At 44.1% G+C, this 18,593-nt stretch overlaps 1 protein-coding gene across 5 annotated transcripts in view; it reads left to right on the top strand.

The window, feature by feature from the left end:
• The window catches only part of ASCC1 (activating signal cointegrator 1 complex subunit 1), a 146,645-nt gene that overhangs the window by 109,623 nt on the left and 18,429 nt on the right, over positions 1-18,593 (top strand). The window contains exon 10 of one of the 5 annotated variants that reach the window (XM_072130806.1): positions 16,487-16,548. The exons of the other annotated variants lie outside the window; for them this stretch is intronic. Within the exon in view, the coding sequence (XP_071986907.1) occupies positions 16,487-16,519 (33 nt within the window). The 3' untranslated portion in view covers positions 16,520-16,548. Of the gene's footprint in view, positions 1-16,486; positions 16,549-18,593 lie in introns of those variants that run through there. 5 annotated transcript variants of the gene reach the window in all.

Raw genomic sequence — 18,593 nt, 5'->3', positions numbered from 1 at the left:
CTATCAAAATATAAAAACGGTTACGGCCGGCGGTGACCTCCGAGGCGGGAAATGGCGCCCAAATGTCCGAAATGCGACTTTTACACCTTTTTACATAACATAAAAAATTAAATTAAAAATGATCAAAATGTCGCACAGACCTCAAAATGGTAGCAATGAAAATGTCGCTTCATTTCGCAAAAAATGACCCCTCACACATCTCCGTGCGCCAAAGTATGAAAAAGTTATTTGCGTCAGAAGATGGCAAAAATTTTTTTTCTTTTTTGTACACATTCGTTTAATTTTTGAAAATGTATTAAAACACAATAAAACCTATATAAATTTGGTATCACCGCGATCGCACCGAACCAAAGAATAAAGTAGGCATGTTATTTGGAGCGAAGAGTGAAAGTCGTAAACACTGAGCCCACAAGAACGTGACGCACGTGCGTTTTTTTTCAATTTTTCCACATTTGGAATTTTTTTTCAGCTTCGCAGTACACGGCATGTTAAAATAAATAACATTACGGGAAAGTAAAATTTGTTACGCACAAAATAAGCCCTCACACAGGTCTGTACACGGAAAAATGAAAAAGTTACGGATTTTTGAAGTTGGAGAGCGAGAAATGAGCCGAAAAACCCTCCGTCCTTAATGGGTTAAGGGAACAAGTGGGGAGTCTGTGGTTTAACCCCCCCTTTTTTTCTCTAAAGTACAGTGGGAGCCGTGTCTGCCGCTAAGTTTGTCAATCGCGGAGCACTCACTAAACGCCGTATCGTCGTCTTAAAGTATTGACTCCTCCCCCTCTTTGCTTGCGTCCTCCTACCTGGAAAGCACGCTCCTTATTAACTCTCGGTTACTGACCGGGATAATGCGCAGGTGCCGCGTCACTTCCGGGGGAGCGTCTAGTTTCCATGGCGACGTTAGTGTCGCGTGACTCAATGGTCACATGATCTGTAACTGGAGTGTAAGCGTCATTTAGACTATCGGAGACCTACAACAGGGTATGTACTATGTGAATGAAGATCACATAGGGGGGGGGGATGGTTAAACCACAGACTCCCCACTTGTTCCCTTAACGGGAAGATCATGGACCCAGTCCCACGCAGTTAACGCTGCTAGGGACTCCTGTTCGTCTCCTAGACCTCCGTTCAAGCCCCTGATGATTACGGACCAGAGTATGAAACGCGTAGGGCGAGGGTAGGAATTTACCAGGGTCAGAAATGGGACTGCCCTTGTAAGGGCGGGAGCTATAAGAAAATGTGGGCCAGGGTGCAATAGGGTTTTTTAGGGTCTTTTTACTCATGGGACCTCCCTCATCCAGTGACACGTGATTGGACTCCTAAACCTGTGAGCCATGTCTACTTGGAATAATGCACTGAGCCTCAAGACAGCAATGGTAAGACCGTTCCATACTGCACTTTAATGTCTTGTTTGGACCATAACCCCCTGCCAGTTTTTTGACTAATAAGCAGGGATAGGCACTGAGATAAGAACAAATCTACAGTGTATCAAACCTATTGCAATACTACATAGTGATTGTGTGGGGTTACTTGGTCTTTATTTAAGTATCCTGCTTCATTACAGTTAGCAGGAATTCTTGAGTGAGTTTTTCACTTATACTTTGTATTGTGATATATTGTGGAGCCTGGATTTTAATAAGTTTAGTAAAAGTTATGTTTTAAAATTAATTTTCACCTGTGCTGATAACGTATATTTACTCTCTGGTGAACATTCCAGTACCCTTAACAGGGACAGAGGAACTTCATTGCTTGTTATTTCCTTTTAAGGCAGGTCTGCAATGAAGTTGAAATGTGTTTTGTGTTCATATTCTAGGCTAATATTGACTTTGCAATTAATTGCTGTTAAGCTGTTCACTCTTTATAACATTATGGAGTACAGGCGGTCCCCTACTTAAGAACACTCGACTTACATACGACCCATAGTTACAAACTGACCCCTGGGTATTGGTAATTTATTGTACTTTAGTCCTAAGCTACAATAAACAGCTATAACAGTTATCAAATGTGTCTATAATGAAGCTTTAGTGTTAATATTGATTCTTATGACAACCCAACATTTTTAAAATCCAATTGTCACAGAGACCAAAAAAGTTCTGGCTGGGATTACAATGATAAAATATACAGTTCCGACTTACATACAAACTCAACTTAAGAACAAACCTACAGACCCTATCTTGTATGTAATCCGGGGACTGCCTGTATATGCAAATTGCCATTATAAAGCCTGATGCAGTAGACTTTGTAACAATTAACATTTTGTATTATTCTCAAAACTTTTGGCCATGACTGTATGTAAGTTGAAACTGTATATTTTATAATTGTAACTCCAGACAAATTTTTTTGTTCTCTGTGACAATTGGATTTTAAAAATGTTGGATTAACCAGGAATAACAATAATTCTTAATTGCAGACACCTTTAATAAATGTTATAGCTATTTATTGTAGCCTAGGGCTACAGATTAATAAATTACCAACATGCAGAGGTCCATTTGTAAATAGGAGTCTTCTGTAAGTCGGGTGTTCCTAAGTAGGGATCGCCTGTATGTACATTTTATGGCTAAATGAACATATTAATGACAAAATTAGACCATTTTAAATTTCACCTCCATTATGTTTTAATTACTACTGTATAAATGTTTCATAGGGTCAACACTCTTGCTAACTGCTTATTCTAATAGATGAATGGGTTGCAAATATGAATGCGGAGTTATATATAGGGGGTTTCTAATATTATATATTTTAAAGCTCATAAAAAACAAAAATGATCCCTCCCAAAAATTCAATTCTGAACTCTCCTTGAAAATATGGAAAACTGATATTTGATTTGTAAGCCAAGTGACTAAAGTAAGCAGCTCCTAATGATTCAAAAGATGCCGCAGTGTTACACTACTAGCGTTATTGGAAACCTCTGATAACACTAGCAGACATTGCTGACAATAGAAACACCGGACCGCACTGTAAGCGGCTTGGCATATTCATGAGGGGGGCGGACCGAGGTGCCGCTTCTCCCTCGGAATGCCCCTCCCACTCCATAGGCCGGCGGTGACTGAAAAGTTAGATAACGTAGCAGAAAAGGTAGGATGAATAATTACAAGGCCAAGTAAACGCTAAAGTGTCTGTCGTAGTGTTAGGCTTTAACCCCTTCGCGTCTATGCCATTTTAGACCTTCAGGACCAGGCCTGATTTTTTAAATTTGCCCTGTGTCATTATAGGTGGTTATAACTTTGTGACGCTTTAACATATCCAGGGGATTTTGAGATTGTTTTACCGTCACACATTGTACTTCAAAGTAATAGAAAAATTTTGATGATATCTTTTGTGTTTAGTTATGAATAAAATTGAAATTTGGCTAAAATTTCTGAAAATTTTTCATTTTCAAAGTTCAAAATTTTCTGCTTTTCAGGCAGATAGTCATAGCACCCAAGTAACTTTATAACTAACATTTCCCGAATGTCTGCTTTATATTGGCGCAGGGTTTTATGCATCTTCTCTCTTTTCTAGGTTGTTAGGAGGTTCAGAATTTTGGGTGCAATTTTTCTCATTTTTATGAAAATCGCCAAAACCCTTATATAGAGGCACATGCTCAGGTCTAAGTGACTTTGAGAGGCCTAAACAGCAGTAAAACCCCATGTATCACGCCATTTTAGAAACTACACCCCTCAATGTGTAAAAAATCAACTTTAAGAAGTATGTTAACCCTTTAGATGCTTCACAGTGGTTAAAACAAAATGGAGGTCTAATTTACAAGCTGTCATTTTTTTAGACAATATATTAATTTTGGCCAAAAATTAAACCGTCACAAAATGACAAAAAACTCCACAAAGTTTGATACCCAATTTCTCCCGAGTATAAGGATGCCCCATATGTGGTGGTGACTGCTGTACGGCCGCACGGCCGGGCATAGAAGGGAAGCTGCGCCATTCAGAACAGATCTGCAATGTCACATCTTACAGGCTATAAAATGTTTATTTTTTTTGTAATTTGGACATATGGGGGATTATTTTTTTTGTGGATGAAATCCACTTTTCAGGGACATCATTTACGGTGGGGCTCAATAGCCAATAATCAGATTTTATTAACTCTTTCTTGGTGGTGGTTAAAAAAATCAATTCTTGTTTATGGTTTTTAGCATTTTTTTCGCCGGACGTTCACCATACCATAAAAATAATGTGTTATATTTATTCTACGGGTCATCACGATTACAGCGATACCCCATTTATATGGCTTTTTTATGGTTAACTTGTTTTGCAGAATATAGAACTAATTTTGTGAGAAATTTGCTTGTTTTTGCTTGCCGTGTAACAATGGGCAGAACATTTATATTTTTTTGGTTTACAGAGTTGGTTTATAGCTTATTTTTTGCGGGACAAGCTGTACTTATTCTTGGTATAATGTCGGGGTAAATTTTACTTTTTGATTACTTTTTATGCGCTTTTTATGAGGTCAGATGTGAAAATTTCATAATTTTTGCAAGTTTTTTTGTGTTTTTTTTTACGCCGTTCACCGTACGGGTTCAGTGACGATTTTATTCTATTGTACGGGTTGTAACGGACGTTGTGATGCCCAATATGTTGTGGTTTTTTTTGTGATTTTCACTTTTTTATGTTTTATTGTATTATTGCATGGGATGGGACTTCAAGGGACTTTTATTCTTTTTTAATAATTTTTTTTAATTGCACTTTTTTTTTTTAAACTTTTTTTTACTGTTTTATTTTGTCCCAGGGTGGGACATGAACAAGTGATCATTTGATCACTTGTTCATTGTAATATACTGCAATACTAATGTATTGCAGCATATTACATAGTCAGCCTATGCATTCTGCATAGGCTGATATCAGCACTGTTAGGATCGTGCTGTAAGCACGATCCTAACAGGCTTCTAGTGAAGGCAACCCTGGGGGCCTTATCGGGCTTCAGGGTTGCCATGGCAACGATCGGCACCTCCGTGCCATGCACGGAGGGTGCCGATCGTCGCGGCGATTCACTATAGACGCTGCGGTCACAATGACCGGCGTCTATAGGGTTAAACAGCCGGGATCGCGATAGTCGCGATCCTGGCTGTTACTGCGGGATCCCGGCTACCGCGTACCGCCGGGATCCCGCGGCGATCGCCCGGGCTCAGCTTCTGACCCCGGGTGATCGCCATGACGTGATACTACGTCAAGGTGCGGGAACGACCCGCATCCTATGACGTAGTATCACGTCAGGGTGCGGGAAGGGGTTAAGGATGCAGAATCTAGTAATGAAACGTTATCCCTCTCTACTGGTTTATACCCCCTGGATATCTAGTATTTATGGCCTTTTCGCACAATCGTGATCAGGCTAAATAAAATACAATCCATTTGTGGCTCATGTGACCTGAACGTGCAGCATAATAATTATTTATTAGCTTGTGAACTTCCGAATTACTGTCCTTTACTAAGGTCTATCCACTACAATTAGAGATGAGCGAGCATGCTCGTCCGAGCTTGGTGCTCGGTCGAGCATTAGCGTACTCGAAACTGCTCGTTGCTCGGACGAATACTTCGCCCGCTCGAGAAAATGGCAGCTCCCGCCGTTTTGCTTTTTGGCGGCCAGAAACAGAGCCAATCACAAGCCAGGAGACTCTGCACTCCACCCAGCATGACGTGGTACCCTTACACGTCGATAGCAGTGGTTGGCTGGCCAGATCAGGTGACCCTGGGATAGACTAGCCGCTGCCCGCGCTGCTCGGATCATTCTGTGTCTGGATGCCGCTAGGGAGAGAGCTGCTGCTGGTCAGGGAAAGCGTTAGGGTGTTCTATTAGCTTACTGTTAGGCAGGAGTGATTCTCCAAGAACCCAACAGCCCTTTTTAAGGCTACAATAACGTTATACTTTTTTTTTTTTATTTGCAGCTAGTACCATATTGTGAGGAATTTGCAGGGGGACTTGCTACCGTTGTGTTTAGCTCTTAGTGACACACATATCCACCTCAAACACCAAAGTGGGAAAATTTATTAGGGGTTTGATTTCAATTAGGCACAGTCTGCCATTTACTTTTTATTTTACGTTTATTTTTTTAATAACTCAGTGTCATCTCATCTTGCATAGTAGTGTGCTTTCATACTTGGCTAGAAAATAGCCATAGGAGAATCCAAACGGCTTACTTACGCCTACAGTAGCGTTATATATATTTGATTTCTGGTTGATCTGCTGGTGGCTGTACTTGCTGCAGTGCATCTACTAGCAAATTGTGAGCAATTTGTAGTGAGACTTGCGACCGCTGTGTTTTGCGCTTAGTGACGCACATATCCATTGCAAAGACCGAAGTGGGAAAATTTATTAGGGGTTGGATTTCAATTAGGCACAGTCTGCCATTTCCTTTTTTTTTTACGTTTATTTTGTTTAATAACTCAGCGTCATCTCATCTGGCATAGTAGTGTGCTTTCATACTTGGCTAGAAAATAGCCATAGGAGAATCCAAACGGCTTACTTACGCCTACAGTAGCGTTATATATATTTGATTTCTGGTTGATCTGCTGGTGGCTGTACTTGCTGCAGTGCATCTACTAGCAAATTGTGAGCAATTTGTAGTGAGACTTGCGACCGCTGTGTTTTGCGCTTAGTGACGCACATATCCATTGCAAAGACCGAAGTGGGAAAATTTATTAGGGGTTGGATTTCAATTAGGCACAGTCTGCCATTTCCTTTTTTATTTTACGTTTATTTTGTTTAATAACTCAGCGTCATCTCATCTGGCATAGTAGTGTGATTTCATACTTGGCTAGAAAATAGCCATAGGAGAATCCAAACGGCTTACTTACGCCTACAGTAGCGTTATATATATTTGATTTCTGGTTGATCTGCTGGTGGCTGTACTTGCTGCAGTGCATCTACTAGCAAATTGTGAGCAATTTGTAGTGAGACTTGCGACCGCTGTGTTTTGCGCTTAGTGACGCACATATGCATTGCAAAGACCGAAGAGGGAAAATTTATTAGGGGTTGGATTTCAATTAGGCACAGTCTGCCATTTCCTTTTTTATTTTACGTTTATTTTTTTAATAACTCAGCGTCATCTCATCTGGCATAGTAGTGTGCTTTCATACTTGGCTAGAAAATAGCCATAGCAATAGAATAGCATCGTTTGGTTTTAAAAACTAAAAAACACAAAAAAAAACAAAAAAACACAAAAAAAAGTTAAAAAAAAATTAAAGTTATAACTCTCATTTTAAAAATGTTTAACCCGAGGGCTAGGGGTAGAGGACGAGGGCGGGGACGTGGGCATCCAACTACTGCAGGGGTCAGAGGCCGTGGTCCTGGGCGGGGTGAGACACCACCTGCTTATGAGGGAGCAGGGGAACGCCGCAGAGCTACACTCCCTAGGTTCATGTCTGAAGTTACTGGGACTCGTGGTAGAGCACTGTTGAGGCCAGAACAGTGCGAACAGGTGATGTCGTGGATTGCCGACAATGCTTCGAGCAATTTGTCCACCAGTCAGTCTTCCACGCAGTCCACCCATGTCACCGAAATCGGCACTCCTCCAGCTCCTGCACCTCAGCCTCCTCCCCCCCAGTCTGCCCCCTCCAAGGAAAATTTGGCATTTGAACCGGCATACTCTGAGGAACTGTTTTCTGGACCCTTCCCACAGTCACAAACCACTTGTCCGGTTGCTGCTGAGCAATTTTCCGATGCCCCGGTTTTCCACCAGTCGCAGTCTGTGGGTGATGATGACCTTCTTGACGTAGTGGAAGAAGTGTCTAAAGAGGTGTCCGACGATGAGGAGACACGGTTGTCAGACAGTGGGGAAGTTGTTGTCAGGGCAGGAAGTCCGAGGGGGGAGCAGACTGAGGGATCAGAGGATGATGAGGTGACAGACCCAAGCTGGGTTGATAGGCCGGGTGAACACTTCTGAGACAGAGGAGAGTCCTCTACCAGAACAGGTTGGAAGAGGCAGTGGTGGGGCCAGACGGAGAGGCAGGGCCATAGCTGGTGCATCAGCGCCAAATGTGTCAACTAGTAAAGCTCCCGTGGCGAGGGCTCCTGCGGCGAGGGCTAGATTTTCAGAAGTCTGGAGGTTCTTTAAGGAAACACCGGATGACCGACGGACTGTGGTGTGCAACATTTGCCAAACCAGGATCAGCAGGGGTTCCACCACTACTAGCTTAACTACCACCAGTATGCGCAGGCATATGAATGCTAAACACCCCACTCAGTGGCAACAAGCCCGTTCACCACCGGCCGTGCACACCACTGCTCCTTCCCCTGTGTCAGCTGATAGTCAGCCCCCTGCCCAGAACCCTGCCACAAAAACCCCATCGTCGCCTCCACGATCCTCCACAGCATCCACCAGCGTTCAGCTCTCCATACCCCAGACGCTGGAGCGGAAACGCAAATATAACCCAAGAGCTATTACAGGGCATCACGGCGCAGACTGATCTGTGGCTGGCACCGCTGAACCTGAAGCCAGGCATGGTTGTGTGTGACAACGGCCGTAACCTGGTGGCGGCTCTGCAACTCGGCAGACTGACACATGTGCCATGCCTGGCCCATGTGTTAAATCTGATAGTTCAGCGTTTCCTCAAGACATACCCCAATCTGTCTGATTTGCTCACGAAGGTGCGCCGCATCTGTGCGCATTTCAGGAAGTCCAGCACAGATGCTGCCACTCTCAGGGCAGCGCAGCGCCGCCTCCAACTGCCCGCTCACCGACTGTTGTGCGACGTGCCCACGAGGTGGAATTCAACACTGACCATGTTATCCAGAGTTTACCAGCAGCGCCGAGCGATTGTAGACTGCCAGATGTCAACTTCCACCAGAACTGGTAGTCAGGTCAGTCAGCTTCCTCAAGTCTACAATGAGGAGTGGACGTGGATGTCTGATATCTGTCAGGTGCTGAGTAACTTTGAGGAGTCAACACAGATGGTCAGTGGCGATGCCGCCATCATCAGCCTCACCATCCCGCTGCTTGGCCTGTTGAAAAACTCTCTGATCAGCATGAAGTCGGAAGCTTTGCGCTCGTCACAAGAGACGGGGGAAGAAGATTCCCTTGTTGATAGCCAAAGCACCCTTAGGGGACCATTGTTGAGTCCTTCACTGTTCAGCGTGTATGGGCAGAAGAAGAGGAGTTGGAGGAGGAGGAAATGGACAGTCAGGCCAGTGAGGGGAGTGAATTCTTACGCGTTGGTACTCTGGCGCATATGGCAGATTTCATGCTAGGCTGCCTATCCCGTGACCCTCGCGTTCAAAGAATTTATTCCAGCACCGATTACTGGGTGTTCACTCTCCTGGACCCACGGTACAAGCAAAATCTTTCCACTCTCATCCCTGGAGAGGAAAGGAGTGTGAGAATGCATGAATACCAGCAGGCCCTGGTTCACAAGCTGAAACAGTATTTCCCTTCTGACAGCGCTAGCGGCAGAGTGCGTAGTTCTGCGGGACAAGTAGCGAGGGAGAGTAGGCGAGCAGGCAGCTTGTCCAGCACTGGCAAGGGTACGCTTTACAAGGCTTTTGCCAGCTTTATGTCACCCCAGCAAGACACTGTCACCTGTCCCCAGTCTCGGCAGAGTAGGGCTGATCTTTACAGAAAGATGGTGAGGGAGTACGTAGCTGACCATACCATCGTCCTAAATGATCACACAGCTCCCTACAACTACTGGGTTTCAAAGCTGGACATGTGGCACGAACTGGCGCTGTACGCCTTGGAGGTTCTTGCCTGCCCTGCCGCTAGCGTCTTGTCCGAGCGGGTTTTCAGTGCAGCTGGTGGCATCATCACCGATAAGCGTACACGCCTGTCGACTGACAGCGCTGACAGGCTGACGCTTATTAAGATGAATAAAGCCTGGATTTCTCATAATTTCCAATCTCCACCAGGTGAAGGAAGCTCAACCTGAATAATTTATCCACTCCTCCTCCTCCTCATTTTCCTCCTTCTCCTCCTCTTTGTACAGTAAAGCAGAGGAAACTGGCTATTTTTTGACAGGGCCCACTGGCTCTAGCTATAGTACTTTATGCATTTAATTTTTCTGGAGGGCCACCTACCCGGTCCTCTGTTTTAAACAATTTTTGGGAGTGCCACATACAGGCACTCAATCTATTCAATTTTTCTGGAGGGTCACCTACCCGGTCCTCTGTTTTAAACAATTTTTGGGAGTGCCACATACAGGCACTCAATCTATTCAATTTTTCTGGAGGGCCACCTACCTGCTCCTCTGGTTGGAAAACTTTTTTGGACTGCCACATACAGGCACTCAATCTATTCCATTTTACTGGAGGGCCACCTACCTGCTCCTCTGGTTTGAAAAGTTTTTTGGACTGCCACATACAGGCACTCAATCTATTCAATTTTTCTGGAGGGCCACCTACCCGCTCCTCTGGTTTGAAAACTTTTTTGGACTGCCACATACAGGCACTCAATCTATTCCATTTTACTGGAGGGCCACCTACCTGCTCCTCTGGTTTGAAAAGTTTTTTGGACTGCCACATACAGGCACTCAATCTATTTCATTTTTCTGGAGGGCCACCTACCCGCTCCTCTGGTTTGAAAACTTTTTTGGACTGCCACATACAGGCGCTATCCAAATTAAATTGTCTCCATAGCAGCCTCCACACGTTGTCTCCATTGCTACCTCCAAAAGTCGTCCATATAGCTGCCTCCATACATCGTCCCCTTATCAAACGAGGTGTGTCAGGCAGAAATTTGGGTTGTTTTCATGGATTCCACATCAAAGTTGTTAACTTTGTCGCCACCCTGCTGTGTTATCCACAAAATATACTGGCAAACTTTTATCATTTACCAATATTATTTCAGCGCTTCTTGCGCATCTGTTTACATTCCCCTCACCCGGCATATCCTAAACTTATAAGAACGCTACTACACTTGATCTTATACAAAAGGTTCTTAGAAGTGCTGTTTGGGGAGTAGCCTAGAGACAGGGGCTTGGATTGGCGAAAGCTCGCCTGGCAGCGGAGCGCCAGCTCCATGCTAAGATCCAACTAACATAGTTTTAACTGCAGCACCTTTAATCTACTACTAGTTCACTGCCTCCATACATGGTCCCCTTATCAAACGAGCTGTGTCAGGCAGAATTTTGGGTTGTTTTCATGGCTTCCATGTTAACTTTGTCGCCACCCTTCTGTGTAATCCACAAAATATACTGGCAAACTTTTATCATGTACCGATATTATTTGAGCGCTTCTTGCTCACCTCCTTTGGTTCCTCTCTGCCACCCATTGGTTTGAAGCCTGAGTCCATTTAGAGTATGTCGCCATGCCACTCTCTAGCCTGCCGCTGCTGCCGCTGCCTCTGCATGCCGTCCCCTATAGTGTCAGGGTCAATTATTGGATGTTTTACATGCTATCTAGCTTCATTCTGTCACTCTGTCATGGCCATGCTGTTGCCCATAGTTTTGGCATAATGGTGCGATTAAGCAGCCTCAGAGGCATCCATGCATGCTGCCCCTGCTGTTTCCTGTCCATTTCCGTGGTGTTTCCATCCTTTTCTGAGGTTCCCAGGTGTTTGGCCAAGCTTCCCTGTGCAGAGCCTTGGTCCCCTTGAAAAATGCTCGAGTCTCCCATTGACTTCAATGGGGCTCGTTATTCGAGACGAGCACTCGAGCATCGGGAAAAGTTTGTCTCGAATAACGAGTACCCGAGCATTTTAGTGCTCGCTCATCTCTAACTACAATCTATCCTTAATGCAGCAGCCAGACTCGTCTTTTAATCCAGAGACTACACTGATGCCTCTTCTCTGGGCCAGTCATCATCCTCTTCCACAATGCTGCACCTCCCTACCTCCCTTATCTCAGTCTATCACCCTACTCATACTCTTCACTGTGTCAGAGATCCAAGATGAATCTATTCTTTAATCCAAACATCCCAATCACTTCTTCATAACTACTCCCAAGCTAATAATAAATAATAATAATTCTTTATCTATATAGCACACACAGATTACGCAGCGCTGCACAGAGGTTGCCAAATTAGTCTTTGTCCCCAATAGGGCTGACAATCTAATCAACCTACCAGTATGTTTTGGAGTGTGGGAAGAAACCGCAGGACCCAGAGGAAACCATTGCAAGGACGAAGAGAACATACAACCACTTTGCAGTTTTTTCCTGAGCCACTACCAACTCTCTGAATTTCCCTACACCGACTAATGCTCATGACCAGGTGCCATAGACTTCTATTGTGGCTTTGATCTGGCTGCACAAATTGCACAATTAATCGCCACAATTACGGTTGTGTATATGGGGCCTTAACGGAAGAACTAATACTTCTCCAGTGTAGAGAAGCACCTCACCTCCTTATACACTGGTGCAGTTGAGTCTTTTATGGAAACTGGAATAAAGAGAGTTAAACCCCACATAAATCTAAAATGAGTTCTCCTTGGTATAGAAGCATTTTAGGGTATTTTATTTCTTGCTTATCCTGTTGATTTCTAAAGTGAGATAATGTTCCCTTACTTGCATTAGTAGTTGTGCTTTTGTGTCATTGTGGACAAACCCTATAATTGACATGTTTGTGGAGACTATTTGGTATTGCTCACTTCATGCATTTTTCTGTCAACAGAGTAAAATTACTTTTATATCTATAGGCAACTTAATCACCCATGTGTGAAATGCTTACTTGCTGTTATGAATATTCATATCGCCCCATTGGTTTCCCGGCGATTGACAATCAAGGCCTATTTTCCCATAAATCAACTAAAACTATTACTTAGTGCCCCAGACTGCCATCCTCAGGATACCCCCAGTGGTATACAGCCAGCCCAGCCTGCCCCCAGTGGTATACAGCCAGCCCAGCCTGCCCCCAGTAGTATACTGCCTGCCCCCAGTAGTATACAGCCAGCCCAGCCTGCCCCCAGTAGTATACAGCCAGCCCAGCCTGCCCCCAGTAGTATACAGCCAGCCCAGCCTGCCCCCAGTAGTATACAGGCAGCCCAGCCTGCCCCCAGTAGTATACAGGCAGCCCAGCCTGCCCCCAGTAGTATACAGGCAGCCCAGCCTGCCCCCAGTAGTATACAGCCAGCCCAGCCTGCCCCCAGTAGTATACAGCCAGTCCAGCCTGCCCCTATAGTATACAGCCAGTCCAGCCTGCCCCTATAGTATACAGCCAGCCCAGCCAGCCCCCATGTAGTATACAGCCAGCCCAGCCAGCCCCCATGTAGTATACAGCCAGCCCAGCCTGCCCCCATGTAGTATACAGCCAGCCCCCATGTAGTATATAGCCAATCCAGCCTGCCCCCTGTAGTATACAGCCAGCCCAGCCTACCCCCAGTAGTATACAGCCTGCCCCCAGTAGTATACAGCCAGCCCAGCCAGCCCCCATGTAGTATACAGCCAGCCCAGCCAGCCCCCATGTAGTATACAGCCAGCCCCCATGTAGTATACAGCCAGCCCAGCTTGCCCCCATGTAGTATACAGCCAGCCCAGCTTGCCCCCAGTAGTATGCAGCCAGCCCAGCCTGCCCCGTGTAGTATATAGCCAGCCGAGCACTAAAAAAAACCCCAAAACTTATATACTCATCCTCTGGTGGCCCCGATGTGCAGCGCTGCTCCCCCGATGTCCGCGTTGCTCCCACAATGTCCACGCGGCTCCTCTTCTGTCTTCCGCGACAGTCTTCTGTCTTCGGTAACATCGGCCATGTGCCCTACAGGATGTTGCTGCACATGGTGGTGCCCTACAGGATGTTATAGAAGACAGAAGAGGACCCGCACTGACATCGGGGGAGCAGCGCTGTGCATCGGGGGCCGCTGGAGGGTGAGTATATAAGGTTTTTTTTTAAGTGCTGGGCTGGCTGTATTGACTCGTGTATAAGCCGAGTTGAGGATTTTCAGCACATTTTTTGTGCTGAAAAACTCGGCTTATACACGAGTATATACAGCCAGCCCAGCACTTAAAAAAAAGGATATACGTGTAATACCTTTTACAGATGATGCTTTCACTGCTACCGTCTTTTGGACTATACAACCTTTGAGCCCATTTAATTCCAAATTTTATGCATTGCAAAATGGCAAAAAAGTTTTTTTTTTTCCTGTATGGGATTCTACACTGAGAATAAGGCCCGTTCCACACTTGCGAGTGTGATTTGATGAACTCGCATCACACTCGCAACACATGCTGCCGGGAACGCACGGCCCGAACACTGCACACCGGGAGTGAACTGACTTGCTGAGTTCACTCCCGAGGTGCAGCGTTCGGGCTGTGCATTCCCGGCAGCTTGCATTGCGAGTGTGATGCGAATTCATCGCATCACATTCGCAAGTGTGGAACGGGCCTTACTGTTTTATATTTTAGACCTGGAACTTTTGGACAAGGTGATATGTTACATGTTTGTGATGCTTTTTGTTTATTTTTATATCAGTTCTAGTAGAAGGAGTGATTTGAATTTTTAGATTTTTTTACATTTTCAATTTATTTTCCTGCATGTGCAGACCCCGAAGGGTCTTATCATTCCTCCTATGTACTGCAATACAGCAATATTGCAGTAAATTGTAAGTTTGCTGTTTACCTGTTACTGTGTGCCATTTACCACGGGTGTTTGCTGAAAATTGCAGGGAAGACAAGGTATGTATGAAGAGGACTCCGCCTGTGTGAGCCCTCTTCTTAAATCCTTAATAGCCCCATGGCATACAGGGGTTAAAGGGGAACAGTCACCATATCTAGAATCCCTTCCTCCAATTGAAATCTCTCACATTTACCTATAAAAATTCTCCCCCAAAGTCGGGAAGATATGACTCTAGTCATCCCGTTTTCACATGAGGCTAGTCCATTTTAGTGGTTGTAGGTAAATTATCACTTCAGAAGGCCATATTTTCGCTTCTATAGTAGCTGGAAACATTGTGTGTCATGTTAAAGATGATAATCTCATCTTTCATCTCTCATCTCATCTAATTTAGCTACAGAATTATATGTGGGTATTATAGACCCATATCTCTTTTAAGCTCTTGATTACAAGCTGCTCGCCAAAGTACTGAATTCTTGAATTCAGTCATTCCTAGCCTGATACATCGGGATCAGTCAATCTTTCTTTCCGGCCGTAGCATTTCAGATAATTTTAGGAGGGAACAGATTCTAGTGCAGGTGGACGAGGCCAGGGAGGAGATGTGGCCAAGGCCTTTGACTCTGTTGAATGGTTCTTCCTGTTATTAGTGCTGGCCAGGTTCAGGCTTGGTCCGTCCTTTATTAAATGGGTCTCTTTGCTATACACGTGCCGCAATAGCCTTGAATGGCTATAACTCTAGTTACTAGTGGAGTACCCATCAGGGGTGCCCCTTATCACCCATTTTATTTGATCTGGCTAAAGAGCCACTGGCTCTGCATATTAGATCATATTCCATATATAGGTGGAGTCAGAACTTCAGGGGTGGAGGATCGTCTCGCACTGTATGTGCACAATCCATATCATTTTATGGCTGAACAAAATTCCTTGTTACCCAGGGCAAACCACCTTTATAGATATTTTTGGTTCTTACTCCGGTATTTTGTTCAATTGGGGTAAGTCCCACCTCATGTATGTAGCTGAATCTAGGGGTGCCCCCTGTCTAGTCTTGTTTAACCTGAGTGTGGTTGATAGTGTTCGTTATTTGGGATTGGTCCTGACTAGGTCCCCATCGGGTGTTATGTATACCAACGTTGATCCTTTATTGACTCTATTTATGGAGGAGTTCACACTATGTTTTTTTTCCTTAGAACCATGGTGGTATCTTTCCTTTAATGCATCTTTTGCATTGCACCTTGTATTGCACTTGCTAAAATACATTCTCACAATTGTGCAATAACTAGCCCTTATGCAAAGATGCTTGGGCAAAGTGTTTGACCTTTTGGCTACATTTGTATAAACATAGATTTAGGTATGCCCACCGGCCGTAGCCAACCGGGGCATAGGGGTGGCGTGCTGGAGTGAAGGAGGGTTGACCTCTCCCCTCTCCATAGAAAATAGTTCCACACAGCCGTTCTTACGGCCAAAGATGGACCGAGCCTGGGCGCCTCCGATGGTCATGTGAATGCAGCCTTTCCATGATTTTTCCTGGAGTAAGAATGGTAATGAGGGTTCCCCAGAATTGAATCATTTTCCTTAGCATTCTTTTATGTTGATTGGATTTTAAGACACTGAAGTACTGAAAGAGAAGGATTCAACTGTTATAACCACTAGTATTTACCAGTGATTAGAGGCTTCCATCTGAATATCCTGGTTATGTGCTCACCAGAGTTCAATGCAGGTAACAAGCACTGCATTTCCTGTAGACAAGATAAGTAATGTGCATTATATTTGAGAAGATTCCTTGATCTTTCCGCTAGCAGCAGAGTTACAGACCGTTTTCATGGCTGCATTTATGTCACTTGTTATTCCTGAGTCATTGCAGGTTAAATCCAGGCAGATTAGTTTGTATAGATTCACTGTCATTAACTTGTCATTAATATGTGATGTAATATCCTAAGGGATATGAGGATATAACATAATATGGCCTCCATAATCTTTAGAATATCTTTCTATACAGTCAATATTATCAATCTGTTTATTTACAGATGGGGATCCTGGGCATTAAAGGGGTTGCCTGACTTAATTAAAAATTCTAGAGGTGGCTTGCAAAAAAGAAAAGCACTTGCCTTCTCCGGAGCAGTGTCCCTGTTTGACAACTTCTGCCGACCTGGCACGCCCACCCATCCTTTGTCCCTGCACCTCATACAGCCTGCATGCCCTTGTAACCAGCCCTGGATGGTGGTGAGGGAGCCCGGGAGCGCCGGAGAAGGCTAGTACATGTTTATTTTTTAACAGCCCCAGCTTATCTCTAGATTTTCATAATAAAGTGGGACAACCCCTTTAATCTCTCTGATTGTAAATGTAGTAGTATTAATAATGAGAAACTCGTTGCAGTGTCCCTATACTTTTTCTTAATTAGAGCGGTCCCTTAGCTGTAACTATCATATTATTAACTATTAGAGCACTAGCCATTTCCTACTCTGTGTTATTCTTCTTAGGCCCAGTTCACATCTTTGTCAGGTCTATAATTTTTCCATCAATCTTTCTTGGCCAAAGCCGGGTGTAATTGAATACACAGAGCAGGAACAAGTCTTTCCGTTATACTTTACCTCTGAATATTCACTGGAAAAACTATACTTGGTATTAGCTCACAGTTATTAATGCAAATAAGTGCTACATAATTTTGTTTTTCTCAAATGGGCACAATCCCTTTTAATTGACCCGCCATTTGATTGATTTTTTTTTCCAAGAAATAATCTTATATTGACATAATGAAGAATAATTACTATATAAGCCGAGTTCATCAGCAAAAACAATATGGTGAAAAAAACATAACTCGGGTTGTACTCGAGTCTATGAAAAAAACCCTATGTACTCACCTTTCCGACAGCCGCCCCATACTCGGTCAGTTCCTGGATTCATAGTACAAGCGTAAGAGGATTAAACTAATATCATATTAATCAGTCAATTGCCATTTCACTCAGTAGTTCTGTTGTTTTATATGTTTACATTTAAGAAAACAAAAAAATTGACCCAATACCCAAAAAAATGCCATGAGCTTTCCTTTGTGTCAGCACAATATGGAATATAGAAGTGCTTTTTTATGTTGAATATGTAATGTGCTGCCAGATGCTCAGGCACTAATAGTAGCTAGAGAGGATGCTCAGTATCAATAGTGGATCCTAAATGGAGCTATATCAGTACTGATTGGTTACAAATAGTTGCACAGTCACAGTATGTATATAGGATTTATCTTTAGACTTGACAACTAATGGCTGGGATACATGTTCGGGAGCTCTAGTAGAAGAGCTTACACCAGCTTGACCCCAGTGTGTGAATAGTTGCTGCTAGACAGCAATACTCAGAGCTCCCGCAACTATTGACTTGTACTGTTTGACATATGCAGATCTCGTGTCAAAATTATCAATATATGATCATCCTAGAAGTGCTCCAGCAGATAATGTGGAACGGCACTCTAGGGCAGTGATGGAGAACCTTTTAGAGATCGAGTGCCCAAAATGAGACCCAACGCACTAGCTTTTCCCAAAGTGCCAACACAGTATTGCTACCAGAATGTGTGAGCGCCAATTCCACCCTGTCCACACCTTCTTACTCTTTGGACAGGACCATGCAGCACAGGATGAGTCACTTTAAAATAGCAGGTCATTACTATTGGACTTCCTGAGACTGCAGGAAGGTGCCATGTCAGGCAAACTCTGTGCCTGGGAGACAACCGGTGTGCCCACAGAGAGGTCTCAGAGTGCCATCTCTGGCACCAGTGCCATGGTTTTCCCACCACTGCTCTAGGGTGTAGTGCTTAACGCTGCACTGAGTGATGTACTGTAACAGTGATGATCAGTACTTATATATATGTGCTACATATACACTGTAATACTGTGAGTGTGTAGAACACATGTGTAAATATATATATGTGTGTGTTTGATACTATTTCACTCAATGCCTATTGATACTGAGCATCCTCTCTAGATACTATTAGTGCCTGAGCGTCTGGCAGCACTTCACATATTGAACATAAAAATCACTTCTATATTCCTTATTGTGCTGACACAAGTGAAAGCTCATGGTATTTTGTGTACTGTGCTTTTAAATTAACATTTTTGTCTTCCCCTGATCACGTTATATCACAGCTAT

This window comes from Engystomops pustulosus, chromosome 11 (assembly GCF_040894005.1).
Source record: "Engystomops pustulosus chromosome 11, aEngPut4.maternal, whole genome shotgun sequence".
Taxonomy (NCBI): domain Eukaryota; kingdom Metazoa; phylum Chordata; class Amphibia; order Anura; family Leptodactylidae; genus Engystomops; species Engystomops pustulosus.
The sequence above is the reverse complement of the archived record's forward strand: the minus strand, read 5'-3'. Positions and strand labels throughout refer to the sequence as shown.